Consider the following 19,745-nt stretch of genomic DNA (forward strand, 5'->3'; position numbering starts at 1 on the left):
TATCATACACACTGTAAGGAGAGTGATCACTTAAGATGAGCCATCACCAGCAGCGGGGGGGGCAGGGAGGGGGAAAGGAGGAAAACCTTTCATGGTGACAAGCAAGGTAGGCTATTTCCAGCAGTTAACAAGAACATCTGAGGAACAGTGGGGGTGGGGTGGGGGGGAGAAATAACATGGGGAAATAGTTTTACTTTGTGTAATGACTCATCCATTCCCAGTCTCTATTCAAGCCTAAGTTAATTGTATCCAGTTTGCAAATTAATTCCAATTCAGCAGTCTCTCCTTGGAGTCTGTTTTTGAAGTTTTTTTGTTGACGGATAGCCACCCTCAGGTCTGTAATCGAGTGACCGGAGAGATTGAAGTGTTCTCCGACTGGTTTTTGAATGTTATAATTCTTGATGTCTGATTTGTGTCCATTCATTCTTTTACGTAGAGACTGTCCAGTTTGACCAATGTACATGGCAGAGGGGCATTGCTGGCACATGATGGCATATATCACATTGGTAGATGCGCAGGTGAACGAGCCTCTGATAGTGTGGCTGATGTGATTAGGCCCTATGATGGTGTCCCCTGAATAGATATGTGGACAGAGTTGGCAACGGGCTTTGTTACAAGGATAGGTTCCTGGGTTAGTGGTTCTGTTGTGTGGTGTGTGGTTGCTGGTGAGTATTTGCTTCAGATTGTGGGGACCCCAGGGGAAGTCCTGAGGGCCTGAGGCTAAAACCCATTGGAGCGCAAATAGAGCAGGGGCATTAGGGGACGAGAGCTGAGGAAGTGTTGTTCTAAGTCAGCCATAAAAATGTTGGCATACTGTGGGGCCATGCGGGTACCCATCGCAGTGCCGCTGATTTGAAGGTATACATTGTCCCCAAATGTGAAATAGTTATGGGTGAGGACAAAGTCACAAAGTTCAGCCACCAGGTTAGCCGTGACATTATCGGGGATAGTGTTCCTGACGGCTTGTAGTCCATCTTTGTGTGGCATGTTGGTGTAGAGGCTTCTACATCCATAGTGGCTAGGATGGTGTTTTTAGGAAGATCACCAATGGATTGTAGTTTCATCAGGAAGTCAATGGTGTCTCGAAGATAGCTGGGAGTGCTGGTAACGTAGGGCCTGAGGAGGGAGTCTACATATGGCTATGTATGGCTGACTTAGAACATATGCCAACATTTTTATGGCTGACTTAGAACAACGCTTCCTCAGCTCTCATCCCCTAATGCCCCTACTCTACTTGCGCTACCATCGATGACATCTTCATCATCTGGACCCATGGAAAAGAAGCCCTTGAGGAATTCCACCATGATTTCAACAATTTCCATCCCACCATCAACCTCAGCCTAGACCAGTCCACACAAGAGATCCACTTCCTGGACACTACGGTGCTAATAAGCGATGGTCACATAAACACCACCCTATATCGGAAACCTACTGACCGCTATTCCTACCTACATGCCTCTAGCTTTCATCCAGATCATACCACACGATCCATTGTCTACAGCCAAGCTCTACGATATAACCGCATTTGCTCCAACCCTCAGACAGAGACAAACACCTACAAGATCTCTATCATGCATTCCTACAACTACAATACCCACCTGCTGAAGTGAAGAAACAGATTGACAGAGCCAGAAGAGTACCCAGAAGTCACCTACTACAGGACAGGCCCAACAAAGAAAATAACAGAAAGCCACTAGCCATCACCTTCAGCCCCCAACTAAAACCTCTCCAACGCATCATCAAGGATCTACAACCTATCCTGAAGGACGACCCATCACTCTCACAGATCTTGGGAGACAGACCAGTCCATGCTTACAGACAGCCCCCCAATCTGAAGCAAATACTCACCAGCAACCACACACCACACAACAGAACCACTAACCCAGGAACCTATCCTTGCAACAAAGCCTGTTGCCAACTCTGTCCACATATCTATTCAGGGGACACCATCATAGGGCCTAATCACATCAGCCACACTATCAGAGGCTCGTTCACCTGCGCATCTACCAATGTGATATATGCCATCATGTGCCAGCAATACCCCTCTGCCATGTACATTGGTCAAACTGGACAGTCTCTACATAAAAGAATAAATGGACACAAATCAGACATCAAGAATTATAACATTCAAAAACCAGTCGGAGAACACTTCAATCTCTCCGGTCACTCGATTACAGACCTGAGGGTGGCTATCCTTCAACAAAAAAACTTCAAAAACAGACTCCAAGGAGAGACTGCTAAATTGGAATTAATTTGCAAACTGGATACAATTAACTTAGGCTTGAATAGAGACTGGGAATGGATGAGTCATTACACAAAGTAAAACTATTTCCCCATGTTATTTCTCCCCCCCACCCCACCCCCCACTGTTCCTCAGATGTTCTTGTTAACTGCTGGAAATAGCCTACCTTGCTTGTCACCATGAAAGGTTTTCCTCCTTTCCCCCCCTGCTGCTGGTGATGGCTCATCTTAAGTGATCACTCTCCTTACAGTGTGTATGATAAAACCCATTGTTTCATGTTCTCTGTGTGTGTACATAAATCTCCCCTCTGTATTTTCCACCAAATGCATCCGATGAAGTGAGCTGTAGCTCACGAAAGCTTATGCTCAAATAAATTTGTTAGTCTCTAAGGTGCCACAAGTTCTCCTGTTCTTTTTGCGAATACAGACTAACACGGCTGCTACTCTGAAACCTGTGCTAGAGAATGAGAATGATGTTTGTGGCTATCTAACAGTACATGGTACAAACATGGTCTCATCCTTTTCTCACCTTCTTTCAGTCCAGTCAGGAATTCAGAAGGGAATGAGACTTCCTGGACCGATCTTCGGCAGGGTCCTTGCCTGCCTATAGAACTGGAGTTGTGATGAGCCCCCAGAATTCAGCCCATGTTCAGCACAAGAGCATGCCGTCGGTCGCTTCAGGTGAACGCGCAGCATGCTGGATATAGGCGGTAACCCGGTGAGGTCTTAATACTGAGCCTTCATAGAATCATAGAATCATAGAATATCAGGGTTGGAAGGGACCCCAGAAGGTCATCTAGTCCAACCCCCTGCTCAAAGCAGGACCAAGTCCCAGTTAAATCATCCCAGCCAGGGCTTTGTCAAGCCTGACCTTAAAAACCTCTAAGGAAGGAGATTCTACCACCTCCCTAGGTAACGCATTCCAGTGTTTCACCACCCTCTTAGTGAAAAAGTTTTTCCTAATATCCAATCTAAACCTCCCCCATTGCAACTTGAGACCATTACTCCTCGTTCTGTCATCTGCTACCATTGAGAACAGTCTAGAGCCATCCTCTTTGAAACCCCCTTTCAGGTAGTTGAAAGCAGCTATCAAATCCCCCCTCATTCTTCTCTTCTGCAGACTAAAACACTTCGGGGGTGTTTATATGTTTACACAAAGACTTTTGCTTTCCTGACAAAAGTTGTCAACAGTTGCTACCACCAGTGCAAAGCAGCTAGTGTAACAGCAGTGGAAGCACAACAGACAAGGTGCAAGTGTAGGCCTGAGACCTGATCAACAAACCCCCCCCCCCCGTATTAAACCAGCCTTGGGTGAATCTCAGGGGATTCACCATTAAAACTGAAAAAAAGACTTCTGTTGCTGATAAAGCACCCCCACCTCAGGGACACCCCTAAAGAGTTATAACCACCCAGGTTGTACAGTAGAGACTTCCAGGCGCTGGGAAATTAGGAGGACACAGAAAGAGACTCAATAAACAGTACCAGCGTTTTAATGCTGACCATCTGCATGAGCAGAGAAGGTCACAACTAATTTACAATTTGGGCATGAAAGATAAAATGTAAAAAACGTGGGCAGGAAGGAGTGTTATACCAATACAACAAAAACCAGCAGGATCTTATTAAAGGGGAAAAGGCAAAATGCCACATTTATTGTGAATACAGAAAGAATCATAGTAAGCAGTTAGTTATAGCTATAACATTCCATTCAGTCTCATATTTATTCACACATTCATTCATACACACACACACAGGTTCTGCAAGGTTGTTCTCAGAGTTACCAGCCTTAGAGTTGCTCATGCCAAGCCACTGGCCAAGTGGCCTGGACATGAGGAGGGAGCAGGGCCTTGTCAGATGCTCATCTGATGCTCCTGGAAGTTGGTTTCAGAATCAGACCCCAAAGTTCTCACTTTCTAAAGTCCATTTTTATAGGAATTTCTTCCTATGCCAGTCTATGGGAATTGCTTCATCATGCTGTTGCTGAATCAATCAGCAGATGGCACATTCCTGACGGCTCCGTGCTGCCAGATGTTATCTTGTTCTTTGGTTCTCCCATTCTTGAGGCTGTTGGGTGGATTCCAGTCTGCCCTCCAGGGGTCCTCTGGTTATTTCCACTTGACGCCTTCTTCAGCCGATGGACACTGGATTCTTAGGCTGGCACCTCCCTGATCATTCAGTTATTATCCACACCAAGCATCCATCCACATACATCCTCTATCTCTATTTTAATCACAATTGTTAACAAAGCGAGATGAATACAACAAAAGGGCGGGGAGTCTCTGGGTGCTGTTTCTGTTGTTACAGAGTATTGCTTTGAGTCTCTCTCTCTGTGAGTAGTTGTTGTTACAAAGAATTGCTTTGAGAACAGACTCTGTCTTAGAATGTACTAACACAATTAGCAGCTTGCAAGTTTCACACATAGAGGGAGAGAAACAGTACCAAAAACCAAGAGACCTCTTAATTAGTAATACCCTGGAATTTAAACTATGGGGAATCAAACTCATTTGTGATTTTAATACAGAACTTCTTTAATATGATCCAACAGGAGGACACAGAGGTGCCAGTATGTAATTGGTTAAATGTTTGTTATTGGGGCTTATGGGATAATGTGATCGGGTTAGTACATTTGAAGAAGGGAGCTAGTTTTACCTATATAATATAAATGAAAAACAATGCTCTTTGGGAACCGTTTCCGTCCTGCAGTGCAACATCAAGCTGCTGGAATTCTGACCCCTCTGCCCGACCGTGACGTGCAACCTCCAGATGAATGAACTGGCCATTGGGTGAAATTTGTCTGTATATTGGGAGTGGTGAGCATAAGAGATTTACTTGATATCTGTATTCTGTGTGTGTTTCTAATTAATAGATGTTTAGAGCATAACTGTGTAAGGCTCTTTCACTGGGAAAAGGTTCCGCAGACCCATAGAGCCCTGAGCCCTGAGGGAAAGGGCGGGTACTTAAATTGACCAGGTTTCTTCCTGAGCCCCGTAGGTAAGGATAGCTGCCTTACATCCTGAGCCGTTGGAAGGGAACGGGTGGAGTGCCTAAATTGATTGGGTCTTGCCTTGAGCCCTTGGTAGGGTGTAGGCGGGTTGTCCTAAATTGAGCAGGCAACACCGGGTATAGCTAACATAAATACCCCTTCACGTAGCCCTTCTCTACGTTAGATGACACAGTTTTCACAGTACAGTGAAGGGATTCTCCCCAACCTGTTTGGTTTTGTTTGACCTTCTTCCTCTGCAACATCAGGGCTGGCCATGGCTGGAGATGGGTCTTTTGGTGGAGCAGGCCAGGGCTCTGAGGTGGCCCCGAGGACTCTCTGTCTCAATTGCTTGGCTGGCTTGTTGCTTACATGCTCAGGGTCTAACAGTTTGCCCTACATGGAGACAGCCTGGAATTTCCCCCAGCTCATATTGGTCTTGAACTTGGGGTTTTTTTGTGTGGTCACTTGCTGGGATTAGCTGGGTGTATCTCACTTCATCATTTCTCTGACACTGGGGGGGCCTCGGTCCCTCCTATTCTCTGCTGGTGGCATATAATAATCTAGTCTCCTGCTCACTGAAAAACTTTGGTTTAATTTCAGCTGCTGGGTTTAGTGGGCAGATGGTGGCAGTGACCAATGTTATATTTCTGGCATTACGCTCTGTATTATGTTGGTGGTGGCTGGCGCCTTGTCTACATTATGGGCCAGATTTTCACCAGAACTCAGCATCCACAATTGGGGCTTGTTAGGGGAGTGCCTTGCGACTGCACAGAGGGAAATTGTGAGTTACTAACGTGCCAGGAATTGGTGCTCAGGTGCACGTAGCATCATTCCTGGGTTCTGTAGGACCAGTAAAATTTCTTGTGCACTGCAAATGGCTTCCCCTGGCAGCTGTTTCCATCCCTGCTTCACATGCTGGATTATCAAAAAAGCTCAGCTTCCATTTAGGCTCCAAATTCAGTGGCCTGGTGGATGCTGAGCTCTGCTGAAAATCTTGCTGCAACTGGGGGCATAGAGCACTGGAAAAATCTGATGCCCACTGGTGGAGCTGGACTAGAGGTAGCAAACATAGGAGATTGTAGAGAAACATTCCCAGCACTCACAAGGCCTCAGCTTACCCATTCACTTCACTGGAATACAACCCGATCCCCACCAACTCATAGACCTGCTGCACAGTGTGCTTTATGTAGCAAGACTTTCCCCCTTTTGTTGTCTTTTAAAGATGCACTATTCTGCAGTAATTTTAGTCTGATACATTTTTTCTTGTACTGTGGGGGGAAGAAACCTCTCCCCCCCATTCTCACCCATCCCTGGTGGAAAAAATGTCTCCTAAAGGAAAAAAACCCCTCATTTTTTCTTATTTGCATGTTTGGTTCCTGACCTAGAGGGAGCAGAGCATGGACAGACAGACACCCACAGAGATGCCATGGTAGTGTGAAGTGCCTCCTACAGAAATCCCCTGCTGGTTCAGCTGATCTGTTTTCCATGAATTAGTGACTCTGGGGTACCACCACGCCCCTGTGCTGGAGGCGCCTTGCGGCAGAATTCCATTGATGAAGTTGTGACTGCTACAGCCGCTCTCTTCCTGGCGTTTTCGCAGCCACCACAACACGGCACCAAGCCAAGGCCTGCCTATGGGCTGCTGCACATCTGGCCCAGGGATGCCCCACTGGAGTCAACTCGATCATTCGCATGTCAGGTTAATTTGCGTAGAAAGAATGTGGGGGGAAACCCCAGGAAACACACGGCCCAGGCTCTAATCAAATCTAACTCTAATAATAAACCTCTTGAGTAATGAGCAGGCTCAGGGGCTGGAGCTCACAGTGAGATGGCTGGAGCTGGGGGAGACTAGACTTGACCTGAGACAAGACTGAGGGTGAGTATCCTGCCCACTCTTTTATTAGGCAGCAAGGGCTGGTGAGGGGAGTGGGCTGGGATTGAAGTAGGCAGAGGACAGCAGCGTCTGGTGCCATGGGGCGGCCGGGGAGGGGCTGGTAAGATCTCCTGCAAGGAGGGGAAGGCAGCCTCATTTGCTTGGTAGTCTTTAATTTACCTGCGTGCACGCCCTACTGCCATTTTGAAAACCCACCTACTGCTCCCTCGGGAGGCTGGGGGAGAGTGCATCCAGCCTGAGCGACCATACAAGAGATGGGAGGGGAATGTAGCCCCTGCTTGTCCACAGCAGGGAGATGAAACTGGGGCCACTGCTCTGCCCTTTAATGTCTCTTCCTCAAGAGAGGGCAGGACGGTGCCGCCCTGCTGCACGGGGCTAGGCTAGATTGGGCTCAGTGCCTGCGCCGAGGGGTTGCTAACAGGGCTAAGGTCCACGTGCTGTGAGTGCCTCTTTCAAACCATCGAATTCTAGCACCCAGTGAGCTTGAAAAGATTTGGACCCTTGGAAACTGGATGATAGAGCAGGAGGTGAGGAGTCAGGCGTCCTGGGTTCCACCCCCAGCTCGGCCACTAGAGAAAGGCAGAGCACTAGGGCCCAGAGATGGTGTTAGTTACTGTGGTGCAGATCCCCAGTCAAAGGCCACCCTTAGGCGACTAGAACTCAGCAGGTTTCTAGAGTTGAGTGTTACAAGCAGCTGTTTGCACAGTGGGTGTTGTGGATGCTGGAAGCCATAGGGCAGGGAGGGAGGAGGTGCTGAGCTCTGCTGTGTGGCTGCACCACTGAAAACCCCAGCTGTGCTGCCAGACAAGAAGCTGCACTTTTGTTATTGCTGAAGACCTGCCTGGGTGAGAAAAGATCAAAGAGATTGTCCAGGACGGGCAATAGAACAGCAGCTATGGGCCAAACCCTTTCCAAATATCCAGGGGGTTTGGGATCAGATCGCAGCATCCAGAATTACCCATGTGGTTTTGGCTTCATGTTCCGGTTGGGGCCTAGGTTCCGGTTTGGACCCCGCCATGATCTCGCAAGCACATGTTCATGGGAAATCTCAGGCCCATGTGGCACTGTCCAGCCCTCATCACTGTCACATTCAAGATGGCAGAATTCTCCTCAGACCCCAAGTGTCTGCTCTTGAGTGGCAGCTTCTTGCCAGAAGAGCGGATAAGACCAGAGGCTCCCTGAGTCCAAGCCTGCTCTGGAGAGCAGCTCCTTGGCAATTCTCTATTTAAGTAGAAACAATTTCCAACATGAATGTGAACAACTGTGTTTGCCATTGAAGACTATCTGGTCAGATTCTCTACTGCCTTTCACCTTGTGCAGTTATTTATAGTCGTGCAAAGCAGGGGTAATACTCCACCCTGTCAGAATGGGAGCATTTTACATTCACTTGGCTCTGATATAATGGGCACCCCAAGGCGCAAGTTATGGAGAATCAGGCCTCAGGCACCTTAGAAGGGGAAGCTCCTGGAAGTTGCAGGACACACCAGCAAGCTCTTTGCCCTCAGCCTTAGGTCTGTTACCTTTACAGGTAAGCAGACGCTTTGATCTAGGTCTCCTCGATACCGCAAATACAGTTGGGTCCAGGTGCCCACTTCTCAGCTAGCTGACCCTGGATGCGAATAAAACCCAGTTCTATTTGGCAGCACTGCTAGGAACTTGTTCGTCAGATCCACAGCCCTGGTTCTGCCCTTTGTTGGGTCCCCGGGAAGCAGCTGCATTTGCAGCACAGACCAAGGCCTCCTGCAATAGAGTAGCTTGATGGGGGCCCAGTTGATACAAAAGCGCATGGCTGGTTGTGTCTCACTGGAACACGGTTGTTTGCCGAGCCCTTCCTATTTGTAAATTTCACATCTTCATCATGCCTGACCTTTTCTTCTGGCAGCTTAGCCCTTTCTGCATTTGTTCAATCATATCTGACGACAAGCCATTCTCTCTCTCTCTCTCTCACACATACACACACACAGACACACGAAAAGCCTCTCTCTCTCTCTCTCTCACACACACACACACGAAAAGCCTCTCTCTCCGTCTCTCACACACACCCGCACAGAACATGTAACTTGCTCACACAAACACAGGGAACATGCAGCTCACGCACACACATGGAATGTGCAGCTCACAAAGTGGAGCAAGGGAGTCATGGCACCATGCCACTGAAATAAATGGAAGTTAGGTACCTAACTACTTTTGTGATGCTGGGCCCTTCTCATCTAAATCCCAAGGAGGATGGGAATAGGAAGGGGTTGCCATGGGAATCAGGACGTTCTCCCCAGCGTCACAGCCTTGACTGTCCTTGGAAGAATAAGCAAAGATTGGGGATGGGTGGTTGCAGCTCCAGGCCCTCAGTTGATCTGACTCTAGAACAACTCCCCAGGAACACACCTTTTGTCCAGTCTTGCAGCCTTGACAAACGCCCAGCTGGCGGCTCAGGGTACACAAGGGACAGGCACACATTCATCCCTAAGGCCCGTGCAGGAGAATATGTCCACTGCTCAAGCACGCTCTGTGCTAATTAACCAGGTGGCTCCTCTCCAGCCCTCAAGGCTGCCAGGTGGGGGTGTCTCCAGATCTCCCCCCCCCCCTTCTGTTTTGCAGACACGCTTTCAGTGTGCCCAAGGTGGAAGGCTATGACCAATTGCACAGAGCAGCAGTACTGGGACAATCTCCTGTGTCAATGCATCTCCTGCAGAGTTGCATGTAATCGGCCTATTGTGGAGAGATGCACTACCTTCTGCGGTGAGTGCCTAGGGAGCTGGCTGGCTGGCTGGCCATGCATGCATACTGGGCACAAGTGGCTGGTGCTGCACCACATTTGGCGTGTGGGTGCATTTGTCTTCAGATGTTTGTATTCTCCCACTGTGCTGCAAAAGGGAAGTGACTTGGCTGAAGGAATTTACCAGAGCCACACTGCAAGGGGCTGGGTGTAAAGGCTTTTGGATAACACAGAGGAACTCAGCCCCCACCCCTTGGGGCCAGTGCCTTCCCACTGTAGAAAACAGGGAGGCTGGGGGCTAATCCCTGATAGGAAGCAGGGCAGTTCTGAAGGAGCAGCTAGCAACGAGGGTGATAGTGAAGTCCAGCTTCTAACTGGCACTTAGAAAAAACTCAGTCAAAGCTCTGCATTGGCTTCAACGGTGTAGTTGTCATACAAGTATCTGAAGCCAGAATGGTTAGGGAAATGCGACCCCCTCTTCCCCACCCCCATGGCATGGCTGGCTTAGCCGCTCTTCCTTGTGGCCAGTCCCAGCATGCACCAGGAGCCAGTTTGTAGGAGCTCTGCTTCTTCTCCCACAGCTCCAGCCGATTCCCCTTCTCAGGGCCAGTTCATTGCAGACCCCTGCAGCTGCTCACCTCTCCTCTGTGCAGGGAAGAGACTCTCTCTCTGAGATCTGCATCTTAAAACTAGAATGATAATCAGCAGTCCACAGGTTCCAGTGAGGGGGAAGGGGGCCTTGAGCTCACCAGCACCTGCTTCTGGATGGGCCACCCCCAGGGCAGATTTCCCATTCTGCACCAGGTGATAGCACCTGGTTATTAACTAAACAGTGACATCGCACATAGGGGGCTCCTCAGCACCTCCCATTCTCTGCTTGGGGCACAGAAGAGTTTATGCTGCCGAGGACTGTAATACTTAGGTCTAATTCTGGTGTGGGGTTTAGGGTGTAGGTGCTGGGGGGGATTGGTGCCCTCTGATATATAGGATGATGTGGTAGACCCTTCTGGCCTTAAACTCTAGGACTCTAAAAACAAACCTTTGTTTTGCCTTCAGGTTTTTAATCTCTGAGGTCATCCTGGGCTCACAGTTTCAGACTGTTCTCTGCCCCATGAGCCCTAGGCCTTTACTTTATTAGATGTTCCTGTCTTCCCATGCTCAGGCTTTAAGAAAACCACCAAATATTGCAAGACTCCTGACAAAACTGGCAGCACTGGGCCTGCTCTGATAACAACCCTGGCCCCTGTAAGCAGGCCGCAGGACATAGATCTAGACTCTCCCCCAGCAGCAGCTCCTCTCGTGACATATTGAGCAGGATGCATTTCTCTCTCCCCTCCACTCTCCAGCATCAATGGAATGCAGCAAGCAAGTCGGATTCTACTACGACGAGCTCTTGAGAAGATGCATCAACTGCTCGGGCATCTGTGGGCAGCACCCAAGCCAATGTCTCCAGTTCTGTGAGAGTAAGGCTGCAGGATGCACCTGACAAAGCGCCCTGGCAAATGCTCTCAGGGAGGGTGGGATGCAGGCTCCAGGCTTTGCTTTGGGGACATTCAAACCTGAGGGCCAAGGTAGGACGACGTGTAGGTACAACTTCTCTCCCTTGCTCTGGGCAAGTATCAGCTAACTCTAAGCCCTCTCAGGAGCCTTTGATTAGACTGTATTAGCTTCTCTAGGAAGGTGGGAAAGGAAATATTGGGGCATGCTCTTCCCCCAGCCCATGCTAGCTGCCCTTGGCTATCCATCTCTTGCCAAGAAGTGTGTGTTTCCCCTTCTTCCTTTGTATGTTTCTTTGATTTGCACTATTGTTTGCTAGATCTATCATGCTGTGGTGCTTCTCACGTCGCTGTGCTGCCTTGGGGAACTTCTCCATATTCTCGAGACTTGCACACTGTGGGGAGGAGGGAGGAAGAACCTTACCACGGTGCTTATGTAGATAGGGGGTGAAGCTGAACAGGACAAGGGCTGCTCCACTTGCCCCATGGGAGGGGACACCCCTGCAGACAAGGGGATGCTTCCAAGGCAGGTTCAGAGTCTTCTTCCGACTGCTGTATCCCCAGGGCAATAAACCCCTTCCTGTCCTGCACTGGACAACGTGAATGTGGTTGTGTTCGACTTTCAGATAAACTAGTAACTACCTCATCCCGAACGGCTGCGCTGGAGCAGAAGCTAGGCAGTGATCAGGACCAATGGTTGGTTGTCTACCTGCTGCTAGCGCTCTGCCTTTGCACCGTGATCTTCTCTTTGCTGGTAGGCTGGACCCACTTCAAAAGGAGGGGAGCGGAGGTCTCCTGCCAGCCCACCCCTGGGACCTGCCACAAGAGAGAGGATTCTTCAAAAGGTAAGTACCAGCTGCTGGAGAAAAGAGAGGTTATGGGACAAAGACTCAAAGGGGGAGATCATGAATGGCTAGAAGTACCCACTACCACACCTGAGCTGGGAGATTCAGACAGCAAAGAACATGCTGTCGCAGTCTCTCTGGCTGGCAAGAGGATAGTGTTCCACACCTGCTACAGGCCAGGGGAATGGTTATAGGACAAACTGGTGCTCTCTGGCTGCTACCCCCTGCCCCAAAGGGAGGAAAGAAGTGAGTGAGCTCTTGGTCACGTACCCTAGAGGAAAGGAGCAGGAGGGTACCAAGGGAAGAGCACTGTCCTTCTAGGGCACAGCCCTGAGTTCTTTTGCCTATCTCAGTACATCACACAGTTGCAAACCAGGCAGGCCACTGAAGGATGTGTGCCGCTTCTCAGGAGCAGAGAATGTTTCTGGGCATGGGTCAGTTCTGAGAGCGTAATGCTGAGTTCTCTCACCCATCCCCTAAGTGCATCTCTTCATGAGCCTCTGAAAAGATTTTGTTCACAGAGGGGAAGGCCAGAAGGGACCATTCTGATCATCTAGTCTGACCTGCTGAGCACAGGCCAGAGAATTGCACCCAGAACTACGTTCACGAATGTTCACTGGCAGAGCAGGCTAATGGATTAGTCGTGAACCCAAGAGCCTAGAGCCCAGGGAAGATGGTCGTGTGATTCAAGTAATGGACCGACTGTCTCTCAATTCAGGACTCTGCCGCAGAGTTCCTATGTGAATTTAGGCAAGTCCCAGTCTCAGGGCTCTAGAGCCCTACCTGTAAACTTACCCACCTCAGACTGGCTGTTATACAGATACATTTATTAATGGCTGTGAGGTGCTCAGACACTACAGCTCTGCTGGCCACGTCTGTATAGAGATCTAGGCCTAATCCTGGTTCTGCCATTGGCTTGGTGCATGATCTTAGCCAAGATGCAGACTCTCTGCATCTCCGTTCTTGCTGTACCCACCTTGGTAAAAGCTTTGAGATCTTGGGCGTTTAATCCAAGCTACTCTCTGGAGCCCTTTGAATGCTTATCAGAGAGACCATTAGCACAGAACATGATCCCGTCACCAGCATTCAGCTACCAAAGTGCAACCACAGGTAAAGAGAAGACTCTTCAGAATGGGAACAAGATGGTTTGTGGCACCCCTTGGACAGCTGCCCCAGAAATGCTTGTCAGCTGAACTATGTGAGCCAAGCCCATCACTGTCTCAGACTCCCCAGGCCTGCAGCTGCCATAGAATCCTTACACAATCCTTTCGTTCCACAGCAGCTCGCTGCTTGCAGCTACATTTTAAATTGTACAACAGCAGGCATGAAAGCAAAAATTGGCACCTAAAGCTTAGTCTGCTGTCTGGGAATAATCAAGCTAATATAGTGCTTTGCTCTTCTAAAGCACCATGCAGCTGATGATCTCAAAGCACTTCATGAACATTAATTAATTAAATATCATTTATCTGGGGTTCATTTTACAGCTTGAGAAACAAGATCCAGAGAACTTTAAGTCCATGGCAGAGGTGGGACTAGAACCCCAACTGCCAGGCTGTGCTGTGCATTGCCATTCAAAGGAGCAGAGCTGTATAGCCACTGACTAGCAGTCTTGGGCTCTCCCTCCTCAGGCTGGCAAGGGCTAGGAGGCAGCTGGTGAAATTCCAGGGAGGAGGGGTAGTAAAGAATAAGTGTCTCTAATTAATCAGCCAGCCAATCAAGAAACAGGACTGACTGTCTTTTAATAACGATCACAGGTCTGTGTGCTTTTGGTCAGGGCAGCAATTTGGCTGTACTGGGGCTAATTTAACAGTGGCTTCCCACTTGCTCATCAAGGGCTGGCTGGACCAGCCACTCTACAGGCTGAATTCTTAGGGACTTCAAAGGCAGATCCAGGTCCAGGGCAGCTGCAGTCTCAGGCCCTAAAGACTTGTATGTAGCTTTGGCTGAGCAGTGGGCCCTTGCTTTGAAAAACACCTTCTGTGCAAAATAGCACCATTTTGGTTCCTGATGGCCCGGAGATACACAGGACACGCAAGTCCCTGTCCTGGGGAGTAAGCAGCTGAACGAGAGAAAGAAAAAGACTAGGGAGAGCCACCCCTGCGGGCAAGGAAAGGAAAAGAGAATTGAAAACAGTTCTCCTCTGGTACCAAATTGATGGTAATTTAGGATCCATGCTAGCATGGGACTCAGGAGACCCAGTTCCATTCCCTGCTATGCCACAGACTTCTTGTGTGACCTTGGGCCAGTCACTTAGGCCCTGAATTTTTTAAAGCTATTTAGGTGTTGTGGTCAGTAACAGCCAATGGGATTTAGACCTCTCAGTGCCTAAATTCCTTTTTAAAATGAGATTTAGGCTCTTAAATCAGCTAGGTGTTGCGACAGTGAGTGCTGACCTTTACAGATCTGGGCCCTAACTCCGACTGATTGCAATGCGAGTTAGATGTCTAAATATCTTAGATCAGGAGTTCTCAAACTTCATTGCACCGTGACCCCCTTCTGACAACAGAACTACACAACCTCAGAAGGGGGGACTGAAGTCTGAGCCCACTCGAGCCCTGCTGCCCCAGGCAGGGGGGCCAAAGCCCAAATCCCACTTCCCTGGGTGGGGGGGGGGGGCGGAAGAGGGAAAGGGAGGAAAGCCTGAGCCCCACTTCCCCAGGTGTGTGTGTGAGGGGGGGTGCAAAGTTGAAGCCCAAGGGCTTCAGTCCCAGGCAGGTGGCCTGTAACGTGAGTCCCACTGCCCAGCACTGAAGCCCTCAGGCTTTGGCCCCAGGATGTAGGGCTTGGACTTCAGCTTTGGGCCCAGGCCCCAGCAAGTCTAGGCCAGCCCTGGCGACCCCATTAAAATGGAGTCACGACACACTTTGGTGTCCTGACCCATCGTTTGAAAACCACTGCCTTAAGACAATCTGGGCCATGTTCTCTCTGTGCCTCAGTTGCCCATCTGTACAATGGTGATAACAGCTCTGCCCTGCCTCACAGGGGTGTTGTGAGGATACATTCCTTAAAAAGACTCTGAGGTCCTCAGATGCACTAGTGATGGGGGCCAGAGAAGAATCTACGATTGATGGTCTCTCCCTTCCATCTCGTCAATATGGAAAATCAGACAAACATGCAACCTAATGGATCACTTTTACAGTCACTTTTCAGTGCAGAAATATAACTTAAAAAACTGTTCCTATCAACATTTGTCTGAGGACACTGGCACCGGGGATTGATTTTAAAGGGCCTCTCTCAGGTTGGAAATGATTTATTGTATTTTCAGAACAACAACTATTACCCCCCTTTGGCCTAAGAAGATCCTAGATGACGAGAACAGAATGCTCTACCCGTCTCATTTTTAGACTTCTTTTAGCTGTGGGGTGGTTTTTTGTGTTTCTCTCCATTTGGACAGTGGACGTAGAGGCCAGTCATTTGCACTTTTGGGATCTAGTCCGGTTTCTCACAATGCTGCAGTTTTCAAGCTGCACACTCAGCAGCGAGAATGGCCAATCAAAGGGCAGTACAACTATTTTTTTTTTTAAGTATCAAAGTTATTTCCATTCATAGTAGTGTTGTAATAACCCCCATCACCACTGCCACCCACCTGTATTTGGAGACTATACTACTTGATTTAGCCCCCTCAGCAAAGAGCTGGCTTTCCTTGAGTTCTACATCTCTACACAAAGTCAAAGTGCTGGGCTATGCAGCGACACAGCCCTCAGTTTGTTCAAAGGCAACAGGACACATACATGCAACAGGCTTTGGCTCAGGCAGGGCAAGAATGGATGTCCTCTCCAGTCCTAAAATTAGTCCTGTAATTCTCCCATCCATTGGTGTTCTATAGAGCATCACATGGCACTGGCTCTCCTTGCTCCTAGCTGTTAAATCTCATTTAAAGAAGTCAGTACGTGGCCTTTTCCTAATGCTGCTCTTCCACCTCAGCAGATGCTGTAGTCACAGGGATGTTGTGTGGTCACAAAGGAGGTGGTTCTCCATCCAGGATCACACATGGAAAGGGAGGAAGACATGAGCCAGCCTCCTACAAAATGTGGCACCTGCCTCATGGGAACCTTCGCTCTAATACAGGTTGTGTCTTTACAGATCACTTAGTGGAAGCGGGGAGCATTGGAGGCGGATCCACTGGGAGCAGACTACCAGAGCCTGTGGAAACCTGTGGCTTCTGCTTCCCTGAACAAGGGCCTGCCATGCAGGAGACTAAAGCATGTCACAGCTCCTTCTATCATCCTGGAGCAAGGGCTACAGCCTCACAGGCTGGGATATCCAGCACAGGAAGTGCTGGGGCTATCCCCACCCCTGAGGATGGCCATTTCAAAATCATATGCTCTCCATCACAAGAGAAGACACCGATGACATGAACTCATTGAGCAATGCGGTGATAAAGGAGAGAGGTAACACTCCCTGCAGTCAGAATAAAGCTGCTTGCATTTGATCCTTGCTCTCCATCTTTGGTAAAACACAACTGTACCTTGCCTGCCAGTCACGATAGAAGCTACCTTCACACCATGGAAACAGACTGTGGACAGTCACTATTTTCCTCTACTATGGAAATAAAATTCTCATGATTGTTATGCACTCACCATAAAGTCTCTTGCATCCTTTCCAATGTAGCATCACACACACATCCTCTAACCTGACCTCTCCAGGTTCTTCTAAGACTCTAGCGTCAGTGGAACTAAAAATTAAATCAGGCTTTTCATGCTGGCATCTGCATCGCTGTTACTGGCTTTGTAAATGGGTTTGATGCACAACCTGGGACACGGCACTGCAGAGTGCAAGTCTCCTCTTTGGAGGACTCCACCTGTAAACCAAGTAATTCTCAAGCAACAGTGAGTGACGTATTTTATAGAGGTAAGAGATGCAGAGAAACTGGATCCACTGCAGCTAGTCAGTGCTAGCCCTAATCCACCGGAGCACTAATAGTAAGTTCTTCATCCCCATATTTCATAAACCCCAGAGATATTGTGGATCTTGACACTTCACTCTCAGATTCACAGAAATGTAGGACTGGAAGGAACCTCAAGAGGTCCTCTGCTCCATCTCACCCCTGAAGCAGGAACCAAGTAGATGTACGCCATCCCTGTCAGGAATTTGTCTAACTGTTCTTATAAGTCTCCAATGGTGGGGATCCTACAACCTCCCTTGGTAACTTATTCCAGTGCTTAACTAGCCTTAGAGTTAGAAAGCTTTTCCTAATATCTAACCTAAATCTTCCTGACTGCAAACTAAGCTGATTACTTCTTGTCCTATCCTCAGTGGATGTGGAGAATAATTGATTACTGTCCTCTACAATATTTTTTACATATCTGAAGAGGTTAGCATGCCCCCTACCTCAGCCTTCTCTTCTCTAAACATGCCCCGTTCTTTCAATCATCCTTCTGGGTTTCAGCCAGGAAACCCACCTTCTCCCAAAATTCTTTTCCTAATGATTAAAACAAACAGGGATTTTAAAGAGCTATTTTAAAAATTGTTTTAAAATGTCTTGGACCATTGTCTTCTAGTTACAGATAACATTTGGCCTTAATTCTCCTCCTGCTGCCTACCATGAATCATAGAATCTCAGGGTTAGAAGGGATCTCAGGAGGTCATCTAGTTCAACCCCCTGCTCAAAGCAGGACCAAGCCCCAATTTTTGCCCCAGATCCCTAAATGGCCCCCTCAAGGATTGAACTCACTACCCTGGGTTTAGCAGGCCAATGCTCAAACCTCTGAGCTATCCCTCCCCACAAACTGAACTCAGATCCAAGCTTCAGTAGCAGCCACTGCTGGCTGAGGAAATGAAATGATACTAGCCTTGCGATGGACTAGCTGTGCTGCCTGGCAGTCCCCTGCTTCCTTGAGAAGTCATCAGTGGCTACGTGTTATGGTGACAATAGGAATTTTTCAGCTTATACAAAAGATTCCTTGAAGCAGAGAAAGTTCCGCAAGGAGTGTGGGGCGAGCCAGATTGCACCTTGCATTTCTGAGCTCCTAAAAATGGGCCCCTCGGGTGGGTGGGGAGGTGACTGGCTATGACTGGTCCATGACACTGCAAGGGTGGCAGCTAGGACAGACACTAAAACCAGTTCTGACTAAAATCACCAGATTTGCAAAACTGGGAGGCAGAGACTCCAAAATGCTTTAACCCCTTTTGTAAAAGTGTATTTTAGACATACCTAAAATCAGTCACTTCTGAAAAGCCAGGGACCCTATACTTTAAAAAAAAAATCCCTCACGTTGACTAATGATGAGTTTTAAGCTATGTGAAGTTTTGCTTTGATGAAGAGTCACGTGCCTTGAAGAAATCAGGTTTTCTTAGCTGCTGCTGGGGTCCTACAGAGGAACCAGCCAGACTCCAGCCGGGAAGAGGAGCTGGAGAAGTAGGGACTGCTGCGCTTGCGGATGAGGTTGTGGTAAAATCAGGCCCAGCAGGTCCACCCTCCCCCCCAGAACTTTGCAAATCTCCCCCATTCTGGGGGAATGAAGACCAAGGTGGTGCCCCCCCTCCATGTGACCTTGGGGCAAAAATGCTAAGAGGAGCCAGGCAGAGACTCCGGCTGGTAGGGGAAGAAGCAGCCAAAGCAGGGACCTTTAGCAATTCAGAATGTTTTGTAGAGTTTTGACTGGACTTTCTGTGCCCTCTGCTGATCAGCTGTTTGCTCTAACCCCCAGCCTCTTCGCCTCAGTTTCACTTCATACTTGCCCCTCCTACTCTTTTCTCCCCTGCCCCATCCACCTCACAGTCCTTCCCCTTCAGCTGATCCCCTCCTAACCCCTCCCCCCAAAATAAATACAGATAAATGGTGGCACCAACATGCCATTTGCTGCCATCACATTGTTCACTCTGCTTGAGCATTCGACTCCACCAGTGACCATTCCTACTCTGTTTGTACAGGGCCTGCACACTAAAACCCCATCCTGGACTGGTTCTTAGCGCTACCATAAAACACAACAGAATGAAGGAAAACAAAAAAAAGGAAAGAAAGCTAAGGAGATTTGAGAAATCCAACTGGTCATGAGACTGTATGCATAGTTTTAAGCAACTAAAGGAAAACGCTAGTGATTAGTTAGAATAGACCCAAAGATCACTTCTTTTGACATACAAACAGGTTTCAGAGTAGCAGCCGTGTTAGTCTTAGTTAGTTAGTTAGTTAGTGTTAGTTAGCAAAAAGAAAAGGAGTACTTGCGGCACCTTAGAGACTAACCAGCTGTAGCTCACGAAAGCTTATGCTCTAATAAATTTGTTAGTCTCTAAGGTGCCACAAGTACTCCTTTTCTTTTTGACATACAATGCATTTCTAAAAATTATTTTGAAAACCTTCCCCATTTGAGTGACTCCATTACTGAATGGGGCTCTTGTCTCTGTGGGGGCTACCATTTCAACGACCCAGCAGCGAATAGACATGTCCGATAGCACCTTAAGTCACAAAGAGGAGAAAATTCAGGACCCAACAGAAACCAATTAAAAATTGTTTTAAGGTGAGTACTGTAACTACACACAGTTTGGTTTGAATTAACTGTTTCTATTTGGTCATGAATGTCCACTGTCTTAATCTGCTTTATGAGGTTCAAGAGACAAGGTGGCCCAACTTCTTTGG

The 19,745-nt window shown here is 48.3% G+C and overlaps 1 protein-coding gene across 2 annotated transcripts; it reads left to right on the plus strand.

Annotated features, from left to right (window-relative positions):
- The first annotated feature begins 4,941 nt into the window (after positions 1-4,941).
- TNFRSF13B (TNF receptor superfamily member 13B) lies at positions 4,942-16,749 on the plus strand. Of its 2 annotated transcripts, XM_038419421.2 has the most exons (6): positions 4,942-5,048; positions 6,607-7,097; positions 9,711-9,851; positions 11,175-11,291; positions 11,951-12,169; positions 16,253-16,749. In XM_038419421.2, the coding sequence occupies exons 3-6, from the start codon at positions 9,743-9,745 to the stop codon at positions 16,525-16,527; spliced, it is 720 nt and encodes a 239-aa protein (XP_038275349.1). In that variant the 5' UTR covers positions 4,942-5,048; positions 6,607-7,097; positions 9,711-9,742; the 3' UTR covers positions 16,528-16,749. The 2 variants fall into 2 exon arrangements, with proteins under 2 accessions (XP_038275349.1, XP_043349826.1); XM_043493891.1 differs by lacking the exons at positions 4,942-5,048; positions 9,711-9,851 and having other exon boundaries at positions 6,999-7,097.
- Positions 16,750-19,745: the final 2,996 nt, after the last annotated feature.

Source organism: Dermochelys coriacea, chromosome 10 (genome assembly GCF_009764565.3).
Source record: "Dermochelys coriacea isolate rDerCor1 chromosome 10, rDerCor1.pri.v4, whole genome shotgun sequence".
Lineage (NCBI taxonomy): Eukaryota > Metazoa > Chordata > Testudines > Dermochelyidae > Dermochelys > Dermochelys coriacea.

What these genes read in the sequence shown, in the direction of transcription:
- TNFRSF13B (XM_038419421.2), top strand. Translation starts at nt 9,743, where the DNA reads ATGACCAATTGCACAGAGCAGCAGTACTGGGACAATCTCCTGTGTCAA. An exon ending in ATGTCTCCAGTTCTGTGAGA is followed by an intron (nt 11,292 to 11,950) that starts GTAAGGCTGCAG and finishes TTCGACTTTCAG; the next exon opens with ATAAACTAGTAACTACCTCA. An exon ending in GAGAGAGGATTCTTCAAAAG is followed by an intron (nt 12,170 to 16,252) that starts GTAAGTACCAGC and finishes GTGTCTTTACAG; the next exon opens with ATCACTTAGTGGAAGCGGGG.